At 52.8% G+C, this 23,457-nt stretch overlaps 6 protein-coding genes across 6 annotated transcripts; 4 read left to right on the top strand and 2 right to left on the bottom strand.

The window, feature by feature from the left end:
* Positions 1-1,007: 1,007 nt before the first annotated feature.
* COL26b_007597 (uncharacterized protein) lies at positions 1,008-1,634 on the top strand (the record flags this gene model as incomplete). Its single annotated transcript, XM_053180383.1, has 2 exons — positions 1,008-1,329; positions 1,384-1,634. 2 exons carry the CDS (start codon positions 1,008-1,010, stop codon positions 1,632-1,634), a joined length of 573 nt encoding a protein of 190 aa, XP_053035679.1.
* Positions 1,635-5,109: 3,475 nt separating this feature from the next.
* On the top strand, positions 5,110-6,414 carry COL26b_007596 (uncharacterized protein; the record flags this gene model as incomplete). Its single annotated transcript, XM_053180382.1, has 1 exon — positions 5,110-6,414. One exon carries the CDS (start codon positions 5,110-5,112, stop codon positions 6,412-6,414), a length of 1,305 nt encoding a protein of 434 aa, XP_053035678.1.
* A 1,138-nt stretch (positions 6,415-7,552) lies between these two features.
* On the bottom strand, positions 7,553-8,629 carry COL26b_007595 (uncharacterized protein; the record flags this gene model as incomplete). The annotated part of the gene is made up of 2 exons (XM_053180381.1): positions 7,553-8,436; positions 8,494-8,629. The coding sequence occupies 2 exons, from the start codon at positions 8,627-8,629 to the stop codon at positions 7,553-7,555; spliced, it is 1,020 nt and encodes a 339-aa protein (XP_053035677.1).
* A 1,334-nt stretch (positions 8,630-9,963) lies between these two features.
* Positions 9,964-12,707, top strand: COL26b_007594 (uncharacterized protein; the record flags this gene model as incomplete). Its single annotated transcript, XM_053180380.1, has 3 exons — positions 9,964-10,077; positions 10,181-10,840; positions 10,896-12,707. The coding sequence occupies 3 exons, from the start codon at positions 9,964-9,966 to the stop codon at positions 12,705-12,707; spliced, it is 2,586 nt and encodes an 861-aa protein (XP_053035676.1).
* Positions 12,708-14,335: 1,628 nt separating this feature from the next.
* COL26b_007593 (uncharacterized protein) lies at positions 14,336-15,759 on the top strand (the record flags this gene model as incomplete). Its single annotated transcript, XM_053180379.1, is given in 2 exon segments — positions 14,336-15,741; positions 15,753-15,759. 2 exon segments carry the CDS (start codon positions 14,336-14,338, stop codon positions 15,757-15,759), a joined length of 1,413 nt encoding a protein of 470 aa, XP_053035675.1.
* A 738-nt stretch (positions 15,760-16,497) lies between these two features.
* COL26b_007592 (uncharacterized protein) lies at positions 16,498-19,650 on the bottom strand (the record flags this gene model as incomplete). Its single annotated transcript, XM_053180378.1, has 2 exons — positions 16,498-19,251; positions 19,306-19,650. 2 exons carry the CDS (start codon positions 19,648-19,650, stop codon positions 16,498-16,500), a joined length of 3,099 nt encoding a protein of 1,032 aa, XP_053035674.1.
* Between the last annotated feature and the right edge of the window lie 3,807 nt (positions 19,651-23,457).

The raw sequence follows: 23,457 nt of genomic DNA, 5'->3' as shown, positions 1-23,457 counted from the left end.
AACGCGGATGCGTCTCCAATTCAACTGAAGTACCAAAGATCGATTTTGAGATTCAGGGGTGCCGAGCAGGCTGAGCATCGTTTAAAAGGATGGGCAACCCCTGCATGGTGTTGGTCGTCGAGGTTCTTGGGTGTGCTTAGCGAGTCGTTGCCTAAGTAGGATCACCCGGCCGCTTGCAAGTGGAGAGATATGTCAGGAGATTGCGTTGCCGGCTTCCAACGGATGTGGATAATTGGCTAACAATGCATGCTTGGCAGCGCAGGGTTGAGGCGCGTTGCGACAGGGCTTCAGCCAGCCTGATTCTGATTCTATCTGTAGAGTAAATTGGAAAGAGGAATCAAGTCTTCCGGCTAATTGATTGATTGAGCTACGGAGGGCCGTTGTCATCTCAACCTTAAGATTCAACACCGATCTTAGCAAACGGTTAGTCGTTCATAGGCACTCTGAGCAGCTACCGTAGCTGCCTACGCCGTCAGGATTGACAGGTTCCAATAGAGGTTTAGCTTCATGATCAGCGGACGGGGGTGGCGGATGCAGTCCGCTATGCCTTGGGGTTTGAATATTGAACATGAGGTAAGCTCAAACGGCAAATAGTTCTTCGTCTTGTTCTTAAAACTCCCACCCGTGTTTTGACACTAGGTTCCCGTGGTCAAGAGCCGAAGAGGGGAAGACGTTGACAAGCTTCGGATCTGCTATGCGACCTAATTAAGCAAACTGAAAACGCCACCATCGGAGTAAAGTACATTCCGCATCAGAAACTGTTCGTTTCGATAACTGAAGAACTCTGTAAAATCAGTGAATGAATTTGACTTTATCAACTAGCGCCATGTTCGTCCCATGGCCATCGGCATTAATATGCTTGTACTTTAAGATGTCCAGTACGGGAAGATAGAAGCTTAGTCATCACGCAGTTGACCCCAGTGTCCCGAAATTCCCCGCGCTCCGACCGAACATTAATCGCATGTCAAACTCCGTCAACCCCAGATTCACCACGCGATCTGTGGATCATGTCAACTCCCGTGGGCGCCGAGGACGAGCACGTTGCATCCGATGGCCACGCGCTGCCGCAAGCCCCGCGCAAGTCGCGGAAAGCGGGGATCGGTGCCCTCCTGGCCTTGGTGCTGCTGGTGAATCTGGCCGCGAGTCTCTATCAGCTGCCCCTGAACAGAGTTGTCGAGCGTCGACTTTGCCGCGAGCACTACCTGGCTGCGGATCCCTCGGTGATCGATCGGGACGGCAGTGTGGACGAAACTTTGTGCAAGATCGACAGCGTCCAGCAACGGCTGGCATGGATTCAAGGAACCATGGAAACGGCATGGATCGTGGGAGGTAAGGACTAGATTCTCACACGTCAGGGAAAACCAAGGTTGACAATATTACTAGACTTTGTCATGACCATCCCGCTAGGATTTCTTGCTGAGCGGTACGGCCGGCGCACTATCCTGTCCCTTAACCTCGTACCTCGGATCTTCATGTTGGCCTGGGCCGTTCTCGTCGGTTATTTCGAACAGGCGCTCCCGACTAAGGCCATTGTTGCCTCTCCGTTTCTCTCCGTGTTGGGGGGCGACTGTGTGTTTAACTCGATTACTTACGCCATCGCGTCTAGCATGACCGATGATCATGTTGAGAGGTGAGCATGTCGTCCATTCCCGCGACGTATTTGTAAAGCTAATCGGATCTCGAAGGGCGACATATTTTGGCTGGATGAGTTCCGTCTCCTATGTTGTAGCGCTTCTTGGCCCCGCTCTTGCATCGGCCACCATGAGCCTGCTACTATGGCTGCCTTTCTGGATTGGGATATGCCTCCTCCTCCTGGCGATTCCGGCCATCTCTCTTGTCGAAGACACGTCTGCCGCCCCTTCCCACTCATCCCGGGCACGCCACGGAGATGAGCAGTCGCATCCACTTCTCTCTTCCCCAGTATTGAAAGCCCAGGACGCCAATCCCTCACTAGTGAGGTCTGTCATCCAACATTTTGGCGTCTTAGGCTCCATCGTTGCGAGCCATCCGCGAAATATGACGCTTCTGCTCATCAGTTACGTCTTGACTTCTCTTGCAAGCTCTGACACGAAGCTCCTGGTTCAGTACATTTCAAAGCGGTACCACTGGACATTCGCCTCTACTGGCTATCTGCTTTCGGCAAAGGCCGTAGTAAACTTCACCCTTCTGACTATCATCATTCCAGCACTGCTTCGCTCGCGTCGGAACGCCTCCCGGCACCTTTCCCCTGAGCTGGCGAGTCACCGGATGAACATGTACTATGCCAACGTCTGCCTCATCGTGTCTGTTCTCGGCGCTTTGGCGATTTCTATGGCTACAAGCACTTGGATGCTTGTCCCGTCTCTATTCTTGTATGCCCTGGGCTCCGCGTTGCCGGTCTTCACTCTTTCGTTGTTGAAGTCGCCGTTCATTGCCCCTAAGCGGAACGAGCAGCAGCTGGACACTGCTGGCCCGGACTCTCACATCTTTTCCATCGTAATGATGGTTAAGACGTCAGGATCATTGCTTGGGGCGCCGCTTATGATGGTTCTTTGGGTGAAGGCGATTGCTTTGGGTGGTGCGGCATTGGGAATACCCTATTTCGTATCCGCGAGTTGTTACTTGGCTGCGATCTTTGTACTGGCAAACATACGAACATGGTAGAGAACTGAGATCTATTATCTAGTTATTAAACTACCGAGTGCTCCCAATTAATGTCTTAGTATCGGAATGGAATCTTTCCTGGGAAGATATAGACCGGTTTAATGACAACGCCATCAGTTTTGAACACACTCCAATCCAAGCGCACCGATATACGCCCATCGGGTGTCACGGCTGACGTGGACCGGTCAAACGTCGAAGGGAAATGTCTCTCATGCTCTTTAAAGTAACAAAACCAGTCAGGCTCGTCCAGAATGCCAGGAAAATATCTATGTCCGCTTCGTCTGTGGATTCCCACAACAAGGCTGGCTAGATGTGAACCACTAGCTTGGATGAAGTAAAATTCTGTAGCACTCGTAGAGGATGTATCAGAGGATGCCACAGGGAACAAATTCCTAGAGAGTGGCTCGAGCCGCAGCTGCGATGTACCTCCAATCGGGAAAGCTCCAAACAAGTCACAGCCAACAGTATCGTCAAAAATAAGTAAAATTGCCGATGCGCTGGCGCTTGACCGAGAGATCCCTAGCTCCCAGCCTCGAAGAGCTGCGTCTAATTCTATACTGGGGTTGGGTAATGGGCGAATGCAAATTTCCTTGAGCGTGGAGGCCGAAGTAGACAACGCGGCTAGTCCGTTGAGGACAATTAGATCCGGCGGGATGGGGAATCGTTGCGCCATTGTTGCGGCATCATCCACGAAGCTTTTGGTCGGCTCTCCAAGAGGAAGCATCGTCTTTAAAATGATACAGACTCGACTTTGTAGAACGTGTTTGTTGTGGTGAGCGGCGAGAATGGCCAGCTCTATCCCCCCACCCAACCTCAGCGTGGGAAATCTAATGCGCAGGCCTGCGTTCGTCATGACGTAGGATGTTGTCTTTGACCATGGCGACCAATGAAAGGTTGATGCCGACGTATCAAGACGTCCATCCTTGAAGAGTGATGGCTCAGGCGCAAGCAAGCTGCCCCAGTTCATGGGGACGACGTTCTTGTCCCAAGGCCAACAGAATATTGTTTGGTCATTCGATCCCTTGATGATCTCTCCTTGCAAGCGAGCAAAAGCCTTCATACCCTCACCATACAGAAGCGGCATGTTCAAGTCGAAAAGACCTAGCATACAGTACGCCAAATCTTCGATCCTCGTTGTTGTTCTTGTGGATAGCCAGGACATCTTTTCCGATATACTGGGCTTTTCTATCACCACTGATCTGGAAGCAGGATCTCCAACGGAGATGTCTGCAAGATAATCTTCGGCTATGTTTGTCGCAGTTGAGATACGTCGTGACAGCCAACTACGGGTGCCTAGTGACTTCCAGTTGCAGTCGAAGAATATAAGTCGCGTCGGGCCCAAGAGCTCTTGAAGAGTCCAGCCACGAGTGAACCAGCGACTGTGAACGAACCCCGTTTCGTCGTCAATCTCTAATCCTGTTCTCTCGTCTGACATGGCAGAAGAGGTGTAATAGAATGGTGGACCGAACTGAACGTCGTCTAGGAATGCGAAACAAACTTGGGCGTCTCGATACCAGGCGAACATGGAGTTGATTGCCTCAGACAGCTCTGCGGAACTCTCCTTGTTGATGCAATTCGTGTCAACCCACAGGTACCTCAGACCCTCTTTCTGTGTCTGATGGCAGGCGTTGAGGATTTTGGCGTAACCCGACTTTGACTGGACTACAGCAGAATCCCGCATTGCCCATTCCCTGAAGGTGACTTCATCCGTGCCGTGCCATGTATGAGAGAGTATGGCATACTGAGGGATTTTGCCAAAGAACTCTTTAGTCTGCAGCGTCTCGACGTCAATCAGCCACATGATCGCGAATGCTGGGCGCTGTGTTCACATCGTTCCGAGGGGGTGTTTTGAGAGATTTGCACTTTGGGCTGGCCTACGGGTGTGCGACCCGGCATTTGGTCATATGACTGCCATTTTATTCAGTGTCGCGCAACTCATGATTGGATCGCTTTACGATGAGCTGCATTGCATGCACACTTAGCTAGCAGGGCAACAGCGCCTATCGACCGGTCGAAATATCTTGCAGAGTATCGCCAAAGACGTCTTCTTTTGAGACGCATTTCCATTCTACCTACAGAAACAGCAATGCACTTGCTGCGTGTATGATCTGATTGAGATGGCTGGTTGCTTGGCAGACAAGGCCTCCGACGCTCTCAGGAGTGCAACAGTTTCAGCGGGTTCAGGGGCTTCACCAACTTGGAACGCAGTACTGAAGAGAGACGGTCGCATTCTTATCGACACTGAGACGCTTATCGATAAGCCGAGAGCGGCAGAAAGTGCAGCCAATCAGACCGTTCTCAGACTCGATGACTGGCTCACCGCTTGCGGCGACACCGAGAGGATGCTGACATAATGCCGTTATCAGCCATCTGTCCAAGACTTTATCAGCAACATCTCGTTATCAGACTGCGAACCTCATCTTTTGGATCCACTTCTCCCACTCTTCAACTCATCGTGGGACCAGGATGTCGCGCGATTCCACGACGGGCGCAAATGCCGACCCGCAGGCCGGATCGCAAGCTCAAGCTCAGCAAGCTCAACGAGCGCAGTCGTCGCATTCACGAGCGCAATCCCGCATCCTGTCCGTCACGACTTCCGTCCCCAGGCAGCTTGCCCTGCTCCCCGATGAGTTGCTCCTTCACATCTTCGAGGCCGTCGGCCGCACCTCGCGCAGCGACCTTTGCGCCGTGAGCCGTGTCAATAGGGCCTGGCACGAGCTCGCCGACGCCATCCTCTATCGCCAAGTGCGCTTCGACGACCCAGAGCAGCACCTCGTCTTCTCAGAATCCCTCAGCCGTCGCATGCGTCGCGGTTCTGCCATCCAGGACGTCAGCCTCGAGTATCCCGCCCACGAACTCTCGCACCTGAGACTCGATGGGCCGATTCATGGCTCACACCACCCGCCGACCCGCTTTGAGGCCCTCAGTCGAACCATCAGCACCATGAGCAACCTCGCGACCCTCGAGGTGTCCGTCCCCGTCACTCTACTTCACGGAATCGGTGCTCTCTTCAATGGCCCCTTCGACCTGGCATGCTTAAAGCACTGCACGCTATTTTACCAGTGTCCCGACGATGCGTACTGGGATCTCCGCGAGAATGTCCACATCTTTGCGCACCCAACACTGGAGACGCTAGTCATCAGGCGAGCGAAGCTGGATTACCGCGGCTTCGACCTGATTGAGCGACCCCACGAAACAGCGCTGCACAAGCTGCATCTCATCGAGTGCGACATCAACGATGATGCGTTGTCGGATATTCTCGAATTTCCCGAGGGTTTGAAGGAGTTCGTCATGACGCAGTTGGAGCAGCCAAGCCCGGAATTGGAAGAGAGTTCAGACAATTTTAGCGACTACATCCTAGCACTCAACTCCCAGGGTCACTCACTCGAGACAATCACCATCGACCACCCAACGCTCGGTGGCAGGAAACCCGTTAGGATGAGAGACTTCGAGAAAGTCAAGTCGTTGAGGCTGAACTGGGATTATCAGCTTTTTGGCAAGTCTTCAAAGAAACCACGCATGCACTCCGTTGGTCTCCCGCCGAATCTGGAAGTCTTGGAATTTTTCAACGAGCTTGGAACGGACAAGGAAGTCACTGAATTGCTCGAATACACGTTGCAGGTCGCGAGTGTCACTCACAGCATGCTCAAGACTGTTGTTGCCGTTCAGGGTGATAATGGCAGTGTGCCAAAGGAGATTGTTGCCGCGTGCAAAACCGGAGGCGTAAAGTTGGATATAATAGGTGCTTTTGATATAGACGAAGACGACTAGAACCAGAACACTGGGATGAGAATGGACATGAGCGTAGAGCATGATAGAGGAAAAGAGCAACAGCTGCGGGAAGTAGAGAGTAGGAGGAAGACATAGAGTCGTAGACTCATAGAATTGCGCGTCGCTCTCTTTAGATTTCCTTAGACGATAGATATGACAGTCATGAAAAGAGAACTTGTATAAGATAGATGAAGACTACTTAGGGTGACTTCAGCAGCGCCATACTCAAATGCTGCTTCGCCAATGCTATACCTCCATGATCATGAAGCGCCACCGCGCGTCTGCTAACCATTTCTATTGCTTTCGCAACTGCACTCAAACTGCTGCAAGACTAGAGTGGCCGGCAGCTATGCAGTCAGCGCAGTAAGTGCCGTAAACGGGCACGAGAGAGGTACAATTGGTGCATATGTGGCATATGCACTTGTAGGCGCCGTGGCTGCGCGAGGGGCTGGGCTTGGTCTTCTTGGGTTGTTCCATTGCAGGTAGATATTGAGATGTAGACCTTAGTCAAATTTTGTCCGGGTGTTTGAATGCTCACAACGGCCAAGGTGTTTACTGGAGGGTGCAGGTATTGAGCAGGCAGCAAAAGCTTTGTGAGGGGACATGGAGCATTTTTAAGCACGAATCTTGAGTTGGCTTCTTACTTCTTCACTATGCGACTAATAAGTCTGTGATTAGGAGCTCTGAGCAATGGAATCGAAACAATGACTTGAGAGCACCTTCTATCAACAGTGAGTAACTGTCCACAAACTACAATCAGTGAGAGTTTTGCTATTCGGGCAGATGTTTCTAGCTGTCCGGGCGGATGATGACTACCTTATGCCTAACAACGCCGACACCATCGAGGTAACTACAACAGCAGATGCAGATCACAACAGAAGCGACGATGCTATTAGCAACGCGACAGTAGCGATAACAATGGAGACGATAAGAGTATTGACTCCCCTCCTTTCCTTTGGAAAGAATAGAGATAAGTTATATCTAATATACGTATAGGTAGTTATAAGCTGAACATGTTTGCCCTAATAGCAACACTCATCAATAATTCAGTTGCATCAATTAGAAAAGTCAAACATTCCCAATCATGAACGCCAGATATCCCATGTCTACATTGAACCATCTACATTACGTCTAGTTGTTATAACAAGTAAGCAGCGAGTGCCAGCGACCAGGGCATGATGTTCATGACCCCCGTTGGAGCAGCCGCATTGGTGCTGCTCGGAGTGCTTGAGGTGGCGGAAACCAACATCTCAGAGGGGATTGTTGTCGTCGGCGTGGGCGTCTTCGATGTCTTGGCCGATGAAGTCGTCGAAGTCGAGGTCGTGATGTCTTCCGGGTCGCCTTGTCTGACGATGCTCAGGTTGTAGTTCTTGGCCTCAAAGTGAACCTCCTCTCCGGCATGCTTGATCTCTGATCCGAACTCTAGCTGGCCCAGGTAGAGAGCTCCGGAAAGCAGACCCTTCTTCCAGATGTACTTCAACAGCGGGCTGAAGTCGGCGTCCGTCTTGGTCAGGTTGGTGCGCGATAGCCAAGAGAAGACATGCTGTCCGCCGTCGTTCCAGCCGTGGTACAGAGAGAACTTGGTGCCGTCGATGGTGACGGTATCCGTGTCGGGCGTGGACTCGGCCCAGCCCAGAGGCTTGACCGTCGGCACCCACCACGGCCAAATCATAATCTCAAAGGGCGCGTTGAGGCCGGTGGAGTTGGTGATGTTGTCAGACAGGAACATGTCTACGGCGACGTTGGCGTAGAGGCTGATGTCGTCGAATGCCTTGGCTTGCTCGTCGGCGCTGGCGCTCTCCTTGCCCTTCACATACGTCTGCCATTCCGCGGCGAACTGAAGTCGCGAGACGTTCCACAGCTGTACGGGTAGTCTCGAAGGGTGCGCCTTCATGTATGGGAATCCTTTGACAAGAGAAGCGTCACCTGTCCACTTGTAGGTGACATCGAAGCTGCGACCGCCATCATGCACGGCCATGCACTGGTAGCCGGAGCTATCGTTGCCCCAAGCATTGTTGTTGACTAGACGCCCATGTCAACAAGCCTCACTCACGATGGTATAGGAGAGTGTTAACCTACAAGAGTATGGGACCTCAGTCGAGTTCCAGTGGTCAGACTGTCCGCAGAGGTTGATGTCGCCTTCAGCTGCAGCCACCGGTCCCAAATGAAAAACGGCCAAAATGGCAAAGAGAAGATGCGGCAATGCGAACGCCATTGTCGCGCGTGTAACGAGTGAACGCGGCGGCGTCTAGAGCACAAAAGTAACGAATGACGAATTCAGAAAACCATTAAGAAATTATAGAACAGACCCAGGCAAGCATCGATACCCCGACCAACAGCGACGGGAGTGTGCCACGAAGGTTCAGTGAGTGAGCGTGGATGTGCAGAACACGGAAAGTGAAAAAAAAAGACCCGGGAAATGAAATGAGAAAACATCGAAAAACACCACCACAACACACGAGTGCCGCCCGCTGCTGGCTGCCACGCTGCCGCCTAGCTACGAACCTGGTCCCTGGGGCCACCGCTGGGAAACACTTGGCCCAGGGCCAAGTTCCAACAAACTGGAGGCCCAGGCGCTGGGCAAACATCAGCCGCAAATGAGCAAATGAATCTTCGACAGTCCCACAGAAAAAGGAATAGGGGGCAGTGTTTATGCTAACCGATCTGGGAAACGAACAGGGGGGTTTCCAGGAGGACGAGCCACCAAGTGGATTCTCGCACGCAAATCTGAGTGAGAAACAACCTGGCGTGCCTGGGCACTTTGGGGCGAGATTGGAGGATTGACGCCACTGACGGCTGGTTTATTTTGGGATTCGTATTCACTAGCCACAATGGCACTCCTTGCTGCTGATGATCTTGAATGTTTAAGCCTCAACATCTCGGCCCCGGACCGCCGATGATCCGGGTACTTTCATGCCATCTCATCTGCCTGAAGCTTCTCATCAATGTCATCTACTCAAGAGACGGGCGGCAGGCCGCGTTGGGGTTTCTTCGACGAGAGCACGACATGCTGCGACACGCGTCACATGCGTCGCATGAGGCGTCAGAGTGATTGGAGATCTGTGACTGCGTACATCGCGGCCATGGCACGCGGCAGACTGGTCTAGCCCCCAGAGGCAAGCCGAGACTCTCTGGGTGCAGTAACCGAATCGAGATAACCGTTTAGGCAGAGCGGCGCGTGGTGCATCACGACGATGGCCGCCCTGCTATTGAGAGCCAACCGATACGTGTGAAACAAGAGGCACCCAATGGAAGCAAAACACGCTCATGACGTACTTGAGGCTGCACTGCTGATGCGAGTAAGAACAGGCTGTCAAGCGGGGTAAAGTACTCTACATCTGCCGGCGTCCAGAGTCTCTGAGCTCGTCCTCTGTAGCAGCGAGAGACTCGATGGCGTTGTTTAAATGCTAAAATATGTTCGCACTCTTGCTTACAGAGACAATTTTGGGAATCCTACTAAGTGAAAACATCATGACGAACAACGAAGGTGAAGAGATACCAACCGTTAGGGTCCCTTGGAGGGGACGGGAGGAGCTCATGGAAGAAACCATGTCCCTCGACATTGAACATGAAGCATTGCCTGCTCCCAGCTCGGAAGCTCAAACCGAAGATGAGGTCAGTGACGCAGACGAAGATGCTGAAGAGGATGTTGAGGTTACCCCTGTGAGTTGTGCTACTCCCTACTGTTCACCTCAGAGAACCATTTGAAAATAGGTAAAAGTGCTGACCTTGAGAAAAGCAACCGCCCACAATTGAACTTCCACAGTGGCTCCTCGATAACTGCGTAACAACGACTGAGGAATGGAACGACCATCCAGAGTGCCTGCGTCTTCTGGACGACATACCCTCAAACAAGGGTGACAACTGCAGAGATGAGCTGGAAACATCTTCCAACCCCGAGCCAGCCGCAGAAGTTTATGAAATGGGCTCGACCCTGTTCAATCCCCTCCTCGGACTTGTTCGCAGAGATGCCCCATTGGAGGAAGACTTTCTCCCCGGATCTTGCGCCAGCAATGGCGTCAGGTTCACCAAAAACATCATCAGACTCCACACCTTCATGTCTGCAGCGTCTGAATCGACGGCCAACTTCACGAGAAACGTTGTCAAGCACTTCGCCAGGACAATCGACAGCGATCTCATCACCCTCACACGGGATGACCTTGAGGATCTAGGCGATCACTATGCACCCCCAGATGCATCAGACGCATCGAGCATTAGCAGCGACAGTTCTAGTGACTCCGACGACGACGAGGCCATGGGCAACTACCTGGACATCTTATTGAACCGAGAGCCCTGGCAGCCGCCGCCACCGCCCTTGCCCCTTCCCTATGGCCCACGCCCACCGCCTGGTGTCGTTAACGTATCTGAAGAAGGCGTTGCTCCGCATGACTGTTACGACTCGGAGGATGAAGAGCCAAAGAAACAGGTGAGCGCGGGAGCTCTATTTGAACTGACCAACGACTGATGACACTACTCCACAGAAGTTCATCCCCTTTTGTGCTGTACTCAATGCACCACGCATCAAGAAGGCAAGCGACTCTCGCCCGGTACCCCTGATTGTTCACCTCTTCATCAGTGAGAGCGACCTCACGGCATCCTTGTTCCGAGACCTGCAAACTGCGATCCGCGATTACCCAGTCCGTCAGGGTATTCTTCTCGTCGTCACGACCGAGAGCCCTCCGCACAGCACGACCTATATATCGGGACAGCATCGTGGCCCCCCTGGACGGCTGCCTCTTCCGTTCGCTGCACCAACGGAAGTTCTCCCAGTCCGGTCTGCGGCCCAGGAGGCTCTGCTGAAAGCAGACGGCAAGCGTGAGCTACTATCTCGCAACATCAGAGACATCAAGAGATACATCCGCCGAGAGGAGAATCCCGGCTACAGCAGTTCTCTTCTTGCGCCATATGCCGACTGGTCATTCATAGATGGTTCGGCCATGGCTGAGCGGATGAGCCAGGTTTCTCTCACAGAGATGAGGCTCGAGTCCATTTCTCGTGCCATCGGCCAGCCCATCGAGGACGATAAGATAAGAAAGGCTGTTCTGGACTATGATGTCTTGTCCAAGACTCTCAAAGCTTGGAACGACTTCGGTGCTCCTTTGCCACCCCGAGCTCCTATGCCTATGCCCAAGCCTCCTCGTGGGATGCGGCCACCTGGGCGTGCAGGCGCTCCTCCTCCTCCCCCGCCTTTCCCTGCCCCTCCCAGAGCCTTGGATCCTCGGAACGTGATCGAGCCTCTCCAGGACTTGGATGACGAGTGGGCCAAATTCCCTCCAGCCGTCCAGAAGGTCATGCGCCAGATCACATACTTGCAGGGACCGCCGTTCCTTTACTCCAAGTACTCGTGGGAGCGGAAGTTTTCCCATTGTCTCATTTCCCCGAAGGATGTCGAGGTGGGCTGGGAGGACATCGCTCTCGAGCCCGCAGTTGAAGGCGCCATCCGGGGCATTATACGACAGCACGGCGAGGCCGCGGACTCCGGGAAATCGTATGGGCCTCTTCATCGCTCTCACGTCGGCGGTACGCTCTTGTACGGCCCGGCCGGGACCGGAAAGACGCACCTCGCGCGTGTATTGGCTCGCGAATCTGGATCCACAGTCATCAATGTCTCTCTTGCGGACATTTCGGACATTGACTCTGAACCGAGACTACTCATTCGCGGCCTATTCAGCCTGGGCACACTGCTTGCCCCCAGCATTCTTTTCTTCGACGAAGCAGACTTATGCCTGGGAGCCCGAGAGAAGGCCGTGAACCATTCGGCCAAGGTCCAAATCAGCCAGATCCTGACCGAAATGAACGGACTGGGCACAGTGAAGAACTTGCCGTTGGTCTTGCTCGCGACCAATGCACCCGGTGACCTCGACCCGGCGGTGCTCCGTCGCATCCCCAATCGGATTCACATGGGTCTCCCGTCTGCCGAGATGAGAGCAGAGATCTTCGAAATCGCATTACGGGGTGAGATTCTGCACCCCGATCTCGACTACTGTCTTCTGGCTCTCATGACTTCTCGCTTCTCGGGTGCAGACATCCACCACTTGTGCGTCCAAGCAACCATCGCGTGTGAAACCTTTGTGGAAGACGGCGTAGACAAGGGCAAGAGGATGTTGACCCAAGCCCTGTTCGAGAAGGTGTTGAAGAGAGTCAAGCCAAGCGTGAGCAAGGCATCACTGTCTGGCATTCGTAAGTTCGCCATGGAGTTTGATCCTGCAGCTGTCGAGACGATGGAGCCTTTGGAGACTGAAGAGTACATGGAGCAGGAGGATCTGTTTGTTGATGTGCCGGTTTTCAAATGAGCAGAGAGGACGCAATCTTAAGCTCTCTCATTCTTTCCTTTTTCTCTATCGCCCGGCCAGGCAAGACTGTCAACAGCTAGCAAGCTCACGATCCTTTCTCAAATCTCAATAACAGAACAGACCCCCAATGCTCCTGTGCTCAAGCAACTGCCGTGTCTTGTCGTCCGTCGATTTCGCACAGCAGCAAATCTTCCCAACATTCCATCAATGCTTCAATTTGATTCACCAAGCCTTCGCATCTGATCACCGTGACCCTTCTCGGTGAATGCCAAGACCAAGTTTCGTGGATGGCGCGGAGGGCGTGGGTTCCGCGGAGTGAGCTTCTCAGCTTGCCCGCACGTTAGCGTTCACCCATGCTTTCCAGAATGCTACTATCGCAAGATCATAATCCCGGCCGTCCAATGCGAAGGTTGCCATCAACCGAAGAGGGCACCGAAGTTCCGTCATCCGTTGCCCCACGAGGTACCCCTCTTCTTACATGGACCCCTGAATGTTTGTCACTGTGATTGCGTGATGACAGCCCTGGTGTTTGTCTAGTTGAGCTGCAGAATAGTAACTAGTAACATGGGCGGTGTACCGTTCAGATCCTGTCTTGTCTTCCACCTTTTAAGCCCAGCTACATCTAATTTATAGAGGTTTACGCTACACTATGAAAATTCTATTTATACTTTAATAAATACTTACTATATATTATAATACTATTTATAATAACTAAGAAAACTTTAATCTAAGTTTATAAAAATTTTATTAATAACTTTAATAGTTTATAAATAACTTATTATATAAAATTATATAAAAAGAAAAATATAAGTTTATCCTTCTTTTACTTATTAATTATCCTTAGTAAAATTAACTTCTTATATCTAAGCTTATATTAACTAAAATACTAATTATAAAAATAACTAATAACTAAATAAGAATAAAATATTACTCTATTTAAATAGTAAAAATATATATATATATAAACTTAAATAGTTTATTAATAATAGCTTCTTTAATATTATAACTAAAAATAATTATAAAAACTACTATAAATACTTTATCTATATCTTATAAATTACTATATATCTCTTATACTTATAAAATAATAAGCTAAGTATAAAATATATCTATTTATAGTTTTAGTAGATATATTAATAAATAAAAACTTTATAAAAACTTCAAAATAAAGAACTTAAAGAAGATATTAATAAATTAGAAGAAATTTTATAACATAAAAACTATATAAATAAAATAACTAAGTATAGTAATAGCTATAATCTTTCTTAACTACTAAAAATAAGATAAGAGAAATAAAGAGGGAAAGGGGGTAGCTATAAGGGTAGCCTATATACTAGTAGAGTTTCTAAAAAGTATACTTTAATACACTATATCACTTCATAGTGAATTCAGATCCTGTCTTGTATCTGCATATCCATCGCACGCGATGGACCATGCCTGTGAAGGACGAGCCCGGAGGCCAACACCGATTTGGACGACAGGATCGCAAACCCGGAATATCCAGCGAAGGATTTAATAAAGAGCTGGCAACCCAGTGATTATTTCCAATTGAACTTTTGTCTCATTGCCTGCCTAGATGGCCCCCTCGATGTGAAATTCTCTGAGTTTTGTGAATCACTCTCCCCAAGATGATGCGCAGAGGCGTATTAGTCGCCGGCGCGTGCCTACGACCAGCCTCAATTCACCACACACGCCCCTTCACAACAACACGTCACCTACTCTCAAACTCCAAAGTAGACGTGCTCATAATAGGCAGCGGTGCAGGAAGTCTTACAGCCGCCCTCCGCGCCAAACATCACAACCTGCGCGTCGCCGTCATCGAGAAACAGCCAACAATAGGTGGCGCATCCGCAATCTCAGGCGGCGGCCTCTGGATCCCGAACAACCCTGTATCCAACGTGAAAGACTCCAAACAAGATGCCTTGGACTACTTCGACCAAGCCGTCGGCGACGTTGGCCCTGCATCCTCGCTGGCCCGCCGGCACGCATACCTCGACAACGCCCCCGAGATGGTTGCGTTCCTCCAGGAGAAGGGCTTCGAGTTCCGCCCCAGCGATGGGTATCCCGACTACTACCCCAAAATGAAGGGCGCTATGGGGAAAGAAGGTGGAAGAACGATCGAGTCGAAGGCCTTCAACACGAAGAAACTTGACAAGAAATGGCAGGATGCGCTGCCGCCGCCAACTACACCGGTGGCAATCTACACGAACCAAGCACCCGTGATAATGCGCATGACGTCTTCCTTCGGGGCCTTTACACAATCAGTTCGCGCCGTGCTCCCATCTGTTCTCAAGATACTCATCGGCCAGAAGCCTACCAGCTTCGGCCGCGCGCTGGTTGCCCGGCTCCTGTACCTCAACACCCACAGCTCCTCCCCGACCGACATCCGCCTCTCCACGTCCCTCACGTCCCTCACGACCGACTCAGACGGCACCGTCACCGGCGCGAAAGTGAAGACGCCCACGGGCGAGGAGACCATCGCCGCGCGCAGCGTGATCCTCGCAGCAGGCGGCTTCGCGCAGAACGCCTCCCTCCGCCAAAAACACCTCCCCTCCCCCGCCACCACGACCTGGACCAGCTCTCCTAAGGGCGACACGGGCGATGCCGTGGTGGCCGGGATCAATCTTGGTGCCGCGACAGCTTTGATGAACGACGCGTGGTGGGGTCCCACCATCTTCGACCCCGTGACAGGGAAGCCTCACTTTGCGCTGATAGAGCGCTCGCGCCCGCACTGCATCATCGTCGACTCGGCAGGGAAGAGGTTCATGAACGAGGCCGAGTCGTATACTGACGCCGGGCACGACCAGTACAAGCGGAACGAGAAGGTCAAGGCGATTCCCGCGTGGTTGATCATGGATAGCAACCATCGCAATCGGTACATGCTCGGGACGGGCTTGTTTGCGAGGCAGAAGCCGCCGAAGAAGGCACTCGAGGAGGGAAAGATGTTCATGGCAGGTTCGTTGGAGGAGCTAGGCTCAAAGATTGGAGTTGACGTGAAGGGTTTGAAGGAGACGGTTGAGAAGTACAACGTAATGTGTGAGAGAGGGGTTGATGAGGAATTTGGGAAGGGGGGTAGTGCGTATGACAACTTCTTCGGTGACCCGGATGCTGGGGGGTTGAATCCCAACATGGGGCCGTTGAACAAGGCACCGTTTTATGCCATTGCAATATGGCCTGGGGACCTCGGAACCAAGGGCGGCTTGCTGACGGATGAGCATCAGCGGGTGTTGAGGAAAGACGGAGGCTTCATGCCTGGATTATATGCGATTGGGAATACCGCTGCGAGTATCATGGGAAGGACATACCTGGGAGCAGGATCAACGCTGGGCCCTGCCATGACGCATGGGTTTGTGGCCGTCAATCATATAGCCAGTCAGAAAAAGCCTTGAAGAAATTCCATACCAAGTAACATGATTTCATACGCAACGTACAGATGCACTGGTGTTGAGTGGGGCCGAAAAGATCAAGTGAAGATCATGCTATTATTGAGATGCGAACTATGTGTTGCCGTAGAGAGCGAGCCAGCTTGCTCGTGAGGTCAAATGCTGTCATTGGGTCCTTTCGTATATCGTGACCCTATACAAGACTCCGTGATCAATGAGCAAGAAAAATGATGTCTAGTCTCGCAAGATTTCGCACGCGATCTACCATCTGCTGCCACTTGTAAATGCGTGGTACAAGATCCGCTCTGAACGCCTCAAAGTAAATCGGACCCTAACCACGAAAAAGGCATCTCTACTATATCATGTAGCATCATGTGCGTCATCAGTTTGTATACTCAAGTGCCCTTCTAGCATAATTCCTTGTTCGTCTCCAGTGGCGTCTCCTCGGGTGTGGCAACAACCTCTGGAGTCGAAGCTCCTGAGTCAAGCTTGTCGTACTCTGTTGAGTCAACGCTCTTGTCCGACTTGGAGTCCTCGTTGGTTTCTTTGGTTTTATCTTCGATCTCGTCTTTCTTCGCTTCGACTGTTTCCTTGACATCCGTCTCTTTCTTGACTGCGTCGTTTGGTGCAGCCTCCTTTTGCGCCTTGGCAGGTTCGGCATCATCCTCGTCGACCTTGCTCTCGGGCTCCTGTTTCTCGCGCTCTCCGCCGGCGTTGGCCTGGGCGTTGTCAAGATCAGCCTCACCCTTCTTGCCGATGGCGCCATCAAGGACTTCGCCGCCCTCCATGACGACGCGAAGCTCAAGATCCTCGTCCATGGAGTAGACGCGAACGCCAACAATGCAGATGGCATTCCAGGGGTCGGGAAGACCTTCCTCCTCCGACTCATAGCGCTCATCGTGGGTCTTGGGTGGCCCCGCAGGTGTGGTACGAGGCTTCCTGACCATGTCGTCGTCGCTGTAGAGTTCTTCCCAATCGTCGACAGGTGAGTCGGAGGAGTCATCATCCGAGTCGTATACTTTCGCCGCCGGTGGCGGGGGTGGAGGCGCAGGTTGAACCACAGTCTTCTCAGGCTCCTGGGGCGTCTCTTTGGGCTCTTCCTTGGGATCTTCCTCAGACACCTCCTTTGACTCTCCAGATTCATCCTTGGACACCTCTTTCGAGTCGTCCTTGGGCTCATCCTTAGACTCGGCCTTTGCTGCCTCGTCAGAAGTCTTGTCGTCAGGAGCAGAAACTTCAGTCTTCTCAGTGGCCTCCGACGTGGACTTTTCAGTCTTCTCGAAGGCGTCCGTTTGAACAGACTTGTCCTCCTTAGGCTCCTCTTTGACAGCCTCAGCCTGGACGCTTTGGTCCTTGGGCTTTTCCTCTTCCTGCTTTCTCGCCTCTTCCTCTTTCTTCTTGTTCTCTGCCTCGGCCATCTTTGCTTCTTCGGCGGCCAGCTTTGCTGCTTCTTCAGCCTTGATCTTGGCTGCTGCTTCGGCCTTATTCGCTTCTTCAGCAGCAAGCTTAGCCTCTTCCTCAGCCTTCACTTTGGCAGCGGCTTCAGCCTTGGCGATTCTGCGTGCGCGCTTTTCGCCGTTCTTTTCCTTCTGCTTCCTCGTGATCTCGCGTGTCATGTGGCGTCTGTCCCACAACTTGCGACGCTCCTGCTTTCGGGAGTCAGAAGCTCTCTGCTGCTCCTTGATCTTTCGTAGTCTGGCGACCTCTTCGAGGTAGGCCGTCCCCTTGCTGTGTGCAAGGTCGTAGGCGGCGCCGATCTGCGCAAGCTTGTCGTTCTCCACGCGGTTGCGGCACTCGCGCTTGACAACGGATTCAACAGAAGGCAAATTGTTATCCCTCTCGCCGGCAACGCTCATGTAGATGCTGTACTCGCCCGCTGGCATGTCCGGGAGTTCGATTGATACTGATCGCTCCATTAGGTAGTTGCCGTGGGAGCGGACAATGTAATCCTCGGCGCCAGGGCGGCTGCGCTCGTGGATACGGAAGTGGATGCGGAAGGTGTACTGTCCTTGGAGACCCTTGAAGTACCGCGTATCCAATTGAGACAGAACGAGGACTAAGGGGCCATCCTTGGACAGGGTAATCTGGAAATTCTCGTGGAACTGAGGCTTCCACGGAACCTCGACACCAATCCACTTCTGGGTGCATCGCCAGGCAGGGTCACGAAACAGCCTCGTTCTGTCGATGTGCTGGTACTTGCGAAGGAAGTCTTCGTAGTTGATCCAGAAAACAGAGTCGTTGCCAAAGTGGTAACCAAGCTCTTCCTGGACGTCGGTCGTCCATTCCTTGGACCCGTCAGACCAAGCACCCTCCCACAAGCCCTTGCGGACCTTGCCCCAGGGGTTTCTCATTTTGATGAGACGCTCGCCGGACTTGATTGTCCTCGCCTCCATAATAACGTATGCGTGGCCCTCAGAGATGCCATCTCTGTCGCCATAGCCTCCATCGAGGAGACCAGTGCTCGCACCAAACAGGAATTCCTGGTTGACCTTGGAGAGCTCATTCTCCCAGAAACCCTCGGTGTCAAGTATATCGGATGTAAGGAGCTCGGTAGTGACGCCACCCGTGAGGTCCTCCAGACCTTCGCCGATCCAGCCACCGGCCAGGGAAGCGAAGTCGCCGTGGGCCTTGGCGTATGCCTTCTCTAGCAGGGGCACCCACGTCTCGTTCTGGTCCTTGCATTGGGCAAAGAAGAGGGCCTTGGAACCGGTCTGATACGTTTGGCGGTAGACCCGCTCAACGTCCTCGCGGTCGATCTGCTGCAGAAGATCCCGCTGCATGCTGGGTGAGTCCCAACAAGGCGATTTGAGGTAGAGCTTGTCATCGATGATGGAGTAAATCCACTCGCCATCTCTGTAGAAGACGAAACCATAGATGCCGATGCGCGTGTCGTATTCCACGCAAATCTTCTCGATGCCGCCTTCTACGGAAGCGAGAGCGGTCAAGCTAGCCATCAGCCAGCAATCTCCCAGACTTCCCTGCTTGACGTCTCCGCCGTTCAGGTTCTTCATGAAGGTGGGTTTCTCGAAAATTTCGTGGATGCGCTTGACAGCTTTGGGGACCGAAGCGCTGGGGTTGGAAAGTGTTGTTCGGGAGAGCTGCCACTTCGTAGAACCCAGGGTGTTGAGGCAGTGTCCCTTTTCCCACTTCAAATCCCAGTCCTAATGGGAGATTTAGCTACAAAGTGTGCTACGAAGGCCATAGTCGTCACTCACCAGGTCCCAGCCAGGGTCTCTGTAGCGCATGTTGACTCTCCTGCACTCCTGAATGATTTTCTTGACTTTTCGACGGCATTCCTCCACAGCCCGCTCGTAGCCCGCAGTCAACAGCTCATTCGGCTTGTCTGCGCTTGCAGGAGGCAGAACAGGGTCGAAGGGAAGCACGGCGAGGGCCTTGTTGAACTTGCGGTTCTGGAACTTCTTCCAGATACGGTTGATGGACTGCTGAGGGGGAGCCTTCTTCTTCTTTTTCTTCTTTTGGTCATTGTTATTATTCGAGGCCGGGGCGGGCTTTGGGCGACGGTAGTCTTCCGACTCCTCGGAGGAGCTGTAGCCGTGCATGTTGGTAGTGGGACGAGCACAGGGACTCGAGAGGTGCGGTTTAGAGGTCAATTGGTTATGGAGAGTCAACGAGAGGAGGTTGACGAGAGAGTTGGGGGAGGAATCAATTATCTAGAGCAGCGAACAGGTTGTGGGCGTCCTGCGCTTGCTGTAGTACACGGGTCAGTTACGGAACAGGTTGGGCGTGGTTTGAAGTGAGTGACGAGCAGCCCAAGGCCGAAGCACAGACGGGACGACTCAGTGACGGAAACGAGAGAGAAAGGTTATGGAGGGTATCGGTTGGAAAATAGTTGAACGCGAGTCGTGGATGGCGAGAGAAGGGTCTTAAGAGGGAAACGGAAACTCGGGGTACTCGGTGTCTGGGGGGAGGGTGGGATAGACAAGGAGGGCGCACCTGGTCAGCGAGTCGCAGCCTCGCGGTATGTATTGGACGATCTGACAAGCGCGAGTCGACGAGAAGCACGACAGGGAAGACGGAGTGGGTGTGATTCGCATTCACCGCATCAAGGCGGCTGGGTCTGGTGGTCTCGCCATCGTGTCTAGCTGTCTGGCTCTGCTGCTGGGGGGCGGCGCATCCGCATCAAGTGGTGAAGTGCTGGGCGACCCACCACCCCCGGGGGAGCGGCGGCGAGGACGGACGCCGGCATGGGATGTGGAGATGGGTGAGTGTGAGGTGAGATTCACAGTGTTGTTTGCTCGAAGTCGAGGAACATGTTCGAGTACAGATACACGCGCGCCAGGATCCATGCCGAAGGACGTGGAGCGGAACATGGGCGGGGCAAGGGTCTGGCTTGGCATAGACCGGTCGTTTCCAGGGTTCGAAAGCGGCACCCGGACGCCCAAGGGTCTGGTCGAGTCTGGCGGTGGGAGGACGACGGAATTGAGAGAGTTGGTGGTGACCTGGTTGGGCGTGTGTTGGGTGTGTTTTTGCGGGAGGACAAAGCCGGGAGTTGGAAAGGATGGACGCCGCACGGCTGAGAAGGGTGGTGGTGGTGATGTTGATCGGAGGTTGTGAAGCCACAGTGTTGGAGGCAAGACACAGAAACAAGAGGCAAGACAACCTTGGGCAAGAAGGAAGAAGGTACGATACCTGCATCAGTCTGGTAGGTACTTCCTTCCACGTTAGTGCCACGAACTGCAGCCTTCAGCGACTTTTAGCTGGGTTCTTCAGGGTCCAGCCGGCGTGCCATTCGGTAGATACCTTAAGGTACTGATAAGAGACCCTCCTTCCCGGTAAATATCGTAAGCAGGGCGGTTTAGGTTCCTTATCCGTCAGGGAAGTCAGACCCGGGAGGAAGGAGGCGCGAACTGGCTCTCACCTTCCTTCGCTCTTCTCTCCGTTTTCTTTTTTCTCTCCGAGGTTCTTCTAAGAACTTTTACTCTTTGTTCTCTACGTACCTTACCCAAGTTACCGACTCCCCGTCCTCCGCCACATGTGCTCGGATCCGGTGCCTTGTCAGGAAGATGGAACCGACAATCGTCCCGACGCCAACTCCAACTCCAACTCCAACTCCACAGCGCCATCAACCAGCCTGGTCTTGGTCGCGGTGGCATCCAATATCCAGCCATCCCAACGTCCCCGGCCGACCTTACCGATGGGGCCTACGACAACCCCGGTACCGGTAAACAGGGGCCTCTGGATGGACACTGGATGCCCACAATCTCCTCGGCCCAGGTTCCCCGGGTGCTACCCAGCAACAGTCGCGAATAAGAACCCACTGGGTGTTCTTGGGGGCTGAATTCAACGGTCGACATTCTGCCAGCAACTTCTCTCCCGAAATGCTTGCAGATGTCTGATAACTGAGAACTGAGGCTATCTCCAGGCGCAAAACGGTCCAACCATCGCCGGCTGCCTCAAAACTACCCGAGGAAAGCCTCCAAAATCTGACATATCTACCGTTAGACTTGATTTTAAGAGAACCATTGGCCTTAACCTTGATGGTATGGTCTAGTCCAGGCAGCTGCGTCACTTGACGCCGTTTCCTTGCCGCCGGCCCCTTAGCAGAGCCGCGTCGCTTACGAACTCTTCTCGCAATCAGGCTGGCTTAGCCTCTCGTAACCCCGCGATGGGGAAGGCACGAGAGGCTGAGCTTCAGCTACTGCATAGTACATCGATATGATACGCGTCCCCCGCCGACAATTCGCTGCATTTTGCAGTATGCCGTCAGCATCGGCCATGCACCCATCAGCATTCATCATCACGAGCTCTCTCTTCGCGGCCGCCGTCAAACATCGCGCAATTTACCTTCTCCGCAGTAGTATTTCTACTTTGTACATTTCAAAGGCTCCTACCTTGCCCATGCAATTTGCATTCAGGAGACAGACACTGCTTTCAGCTCCTCCAGGCAGAAGTACCCGGCGCGGCAATATCTAATCTGCTCAGCCCTTGACGATCTCTTTCTTACCCCAGGATTCACCCCAAGATAAGAGCAACGCACGCGATAGCCCAGCATGTCACTGCCTCAATCCGCACCCAACCAACGCCTCCGCCTACCACTTCTGGCTTAGATTGCTGACTTTCTGAGTGGACAGCCAGACGTACGCAGTAGGTGGATTATCTGCGCTCGACATCGACTGGAACTTGATTCAAGGACATTGTCCCCTCCAATGGTTGTACGGATATTGGTTCCCTTGACGATAGATAGGTGCTCAATAATCCGGGGATTCCCATGCGACGCATGTGTCGACATGCCAATCACCCAATCCCGTCGTCCCTGCTGTACGAGTCCACCAGAATGGCATGGCATGGGCCTCCATGTCCACCACCCGACTTCCCTGTAGCTGCACGCTGCAGGAGGTTGTGGCAAGGGCCGAACTTCTTAGCGAGTCATCCCGGGAAGAAGTCAGCGTCTGTCACTAAACAAAGGACCACGCATTACAACAGTCCAGTGCTGGGAGCACAGCACAGCAAAGCATAACCCAACGGTCCCCTGACGGCCGAACTGCTTCCCATCTCAAGCCAGCAGAGCGGCCATTCTCAGCCTCAGAATCACTACGCGGCTCGTCCGCCTTGTCTGCCAGACGCTTGAGAGCCTGTTTCGTGGCATCCAAAAGAATGCTGCATCCCGGAACGAGCCAAAATGGACTTCCGACCGCTGTCTCACCCTCCCGCCGCACCTCGATAGGGAACACTGCATTTGCAGTGCATTTCCCAGGCCGCATTGTTCGACAACGTGGTGCTCTTATCTCTCGAACACGAAGCATCATGTGCATTCGAGCGCCCTCTACTTTGTCATCAACACGACCACCGCCCGACGACACATGCTACATTGCATTGCGTCCCGACCCATCCGCTCGGCAGACAGTGTACACGCAGAATTAGGGAGTGCATTCCTTACTCCTGTACAGATACTCGGGCTACACGGCGCGGTACATCGATGATTGGCATCAGATGAGACGACTCGGACCCAGACTGATTCGTGTCACTCGACGGAATAGCCACAGCGGGACAGCGGAATTGAGAAAACGCTGCCACTGCGAAGAGAAAAAAGAACTTGTAATCTGCTAATTTAGTAAAGATTTTTGGGTCGGTGTGGATGGACCCTGATCGTCCAAACCACCAGAAACACGCCAGTGGCGACAGAGCCCAGCCCAAAAGACCGACCGATACTCGTTCTGGCGCTGTGACTGTCGGAATCACTCAAGGCGCTGGAGTATCTCGCTGCAACCCTCTGCAGCACAGTTACTTTGGCACTGGTCTAAATACTGCGTATTGCTAGGGTCACCGTTTTGGGGCAAGGTCTGGACCAAGGGACCCCTATCGGATCCTGTCCGTCGCCTCACCGACCACACCGCAATTCCTCCGAT

The sequence above is a fragment of the Colletotrichum chrysophilum genome (genome assembly GCF_026319265.1).
Source record: "Colletotrichum chrysophilum strain AFK26 chromosome Unknown scaffold_62, whole genome shotgun sequence".
Taxonomy (NCBI): Eukaryota; Fungi; Ascomycota; class Sordariomycetes; order Glomerellales; family Glomerellaceae; genus Colletotrichum; species Colletotrichum chrysophilum.
Note: the sequence above shows the minus strand (reverse complement) of the source record. Positions and strands in the feature narration are given on the sequence as shown.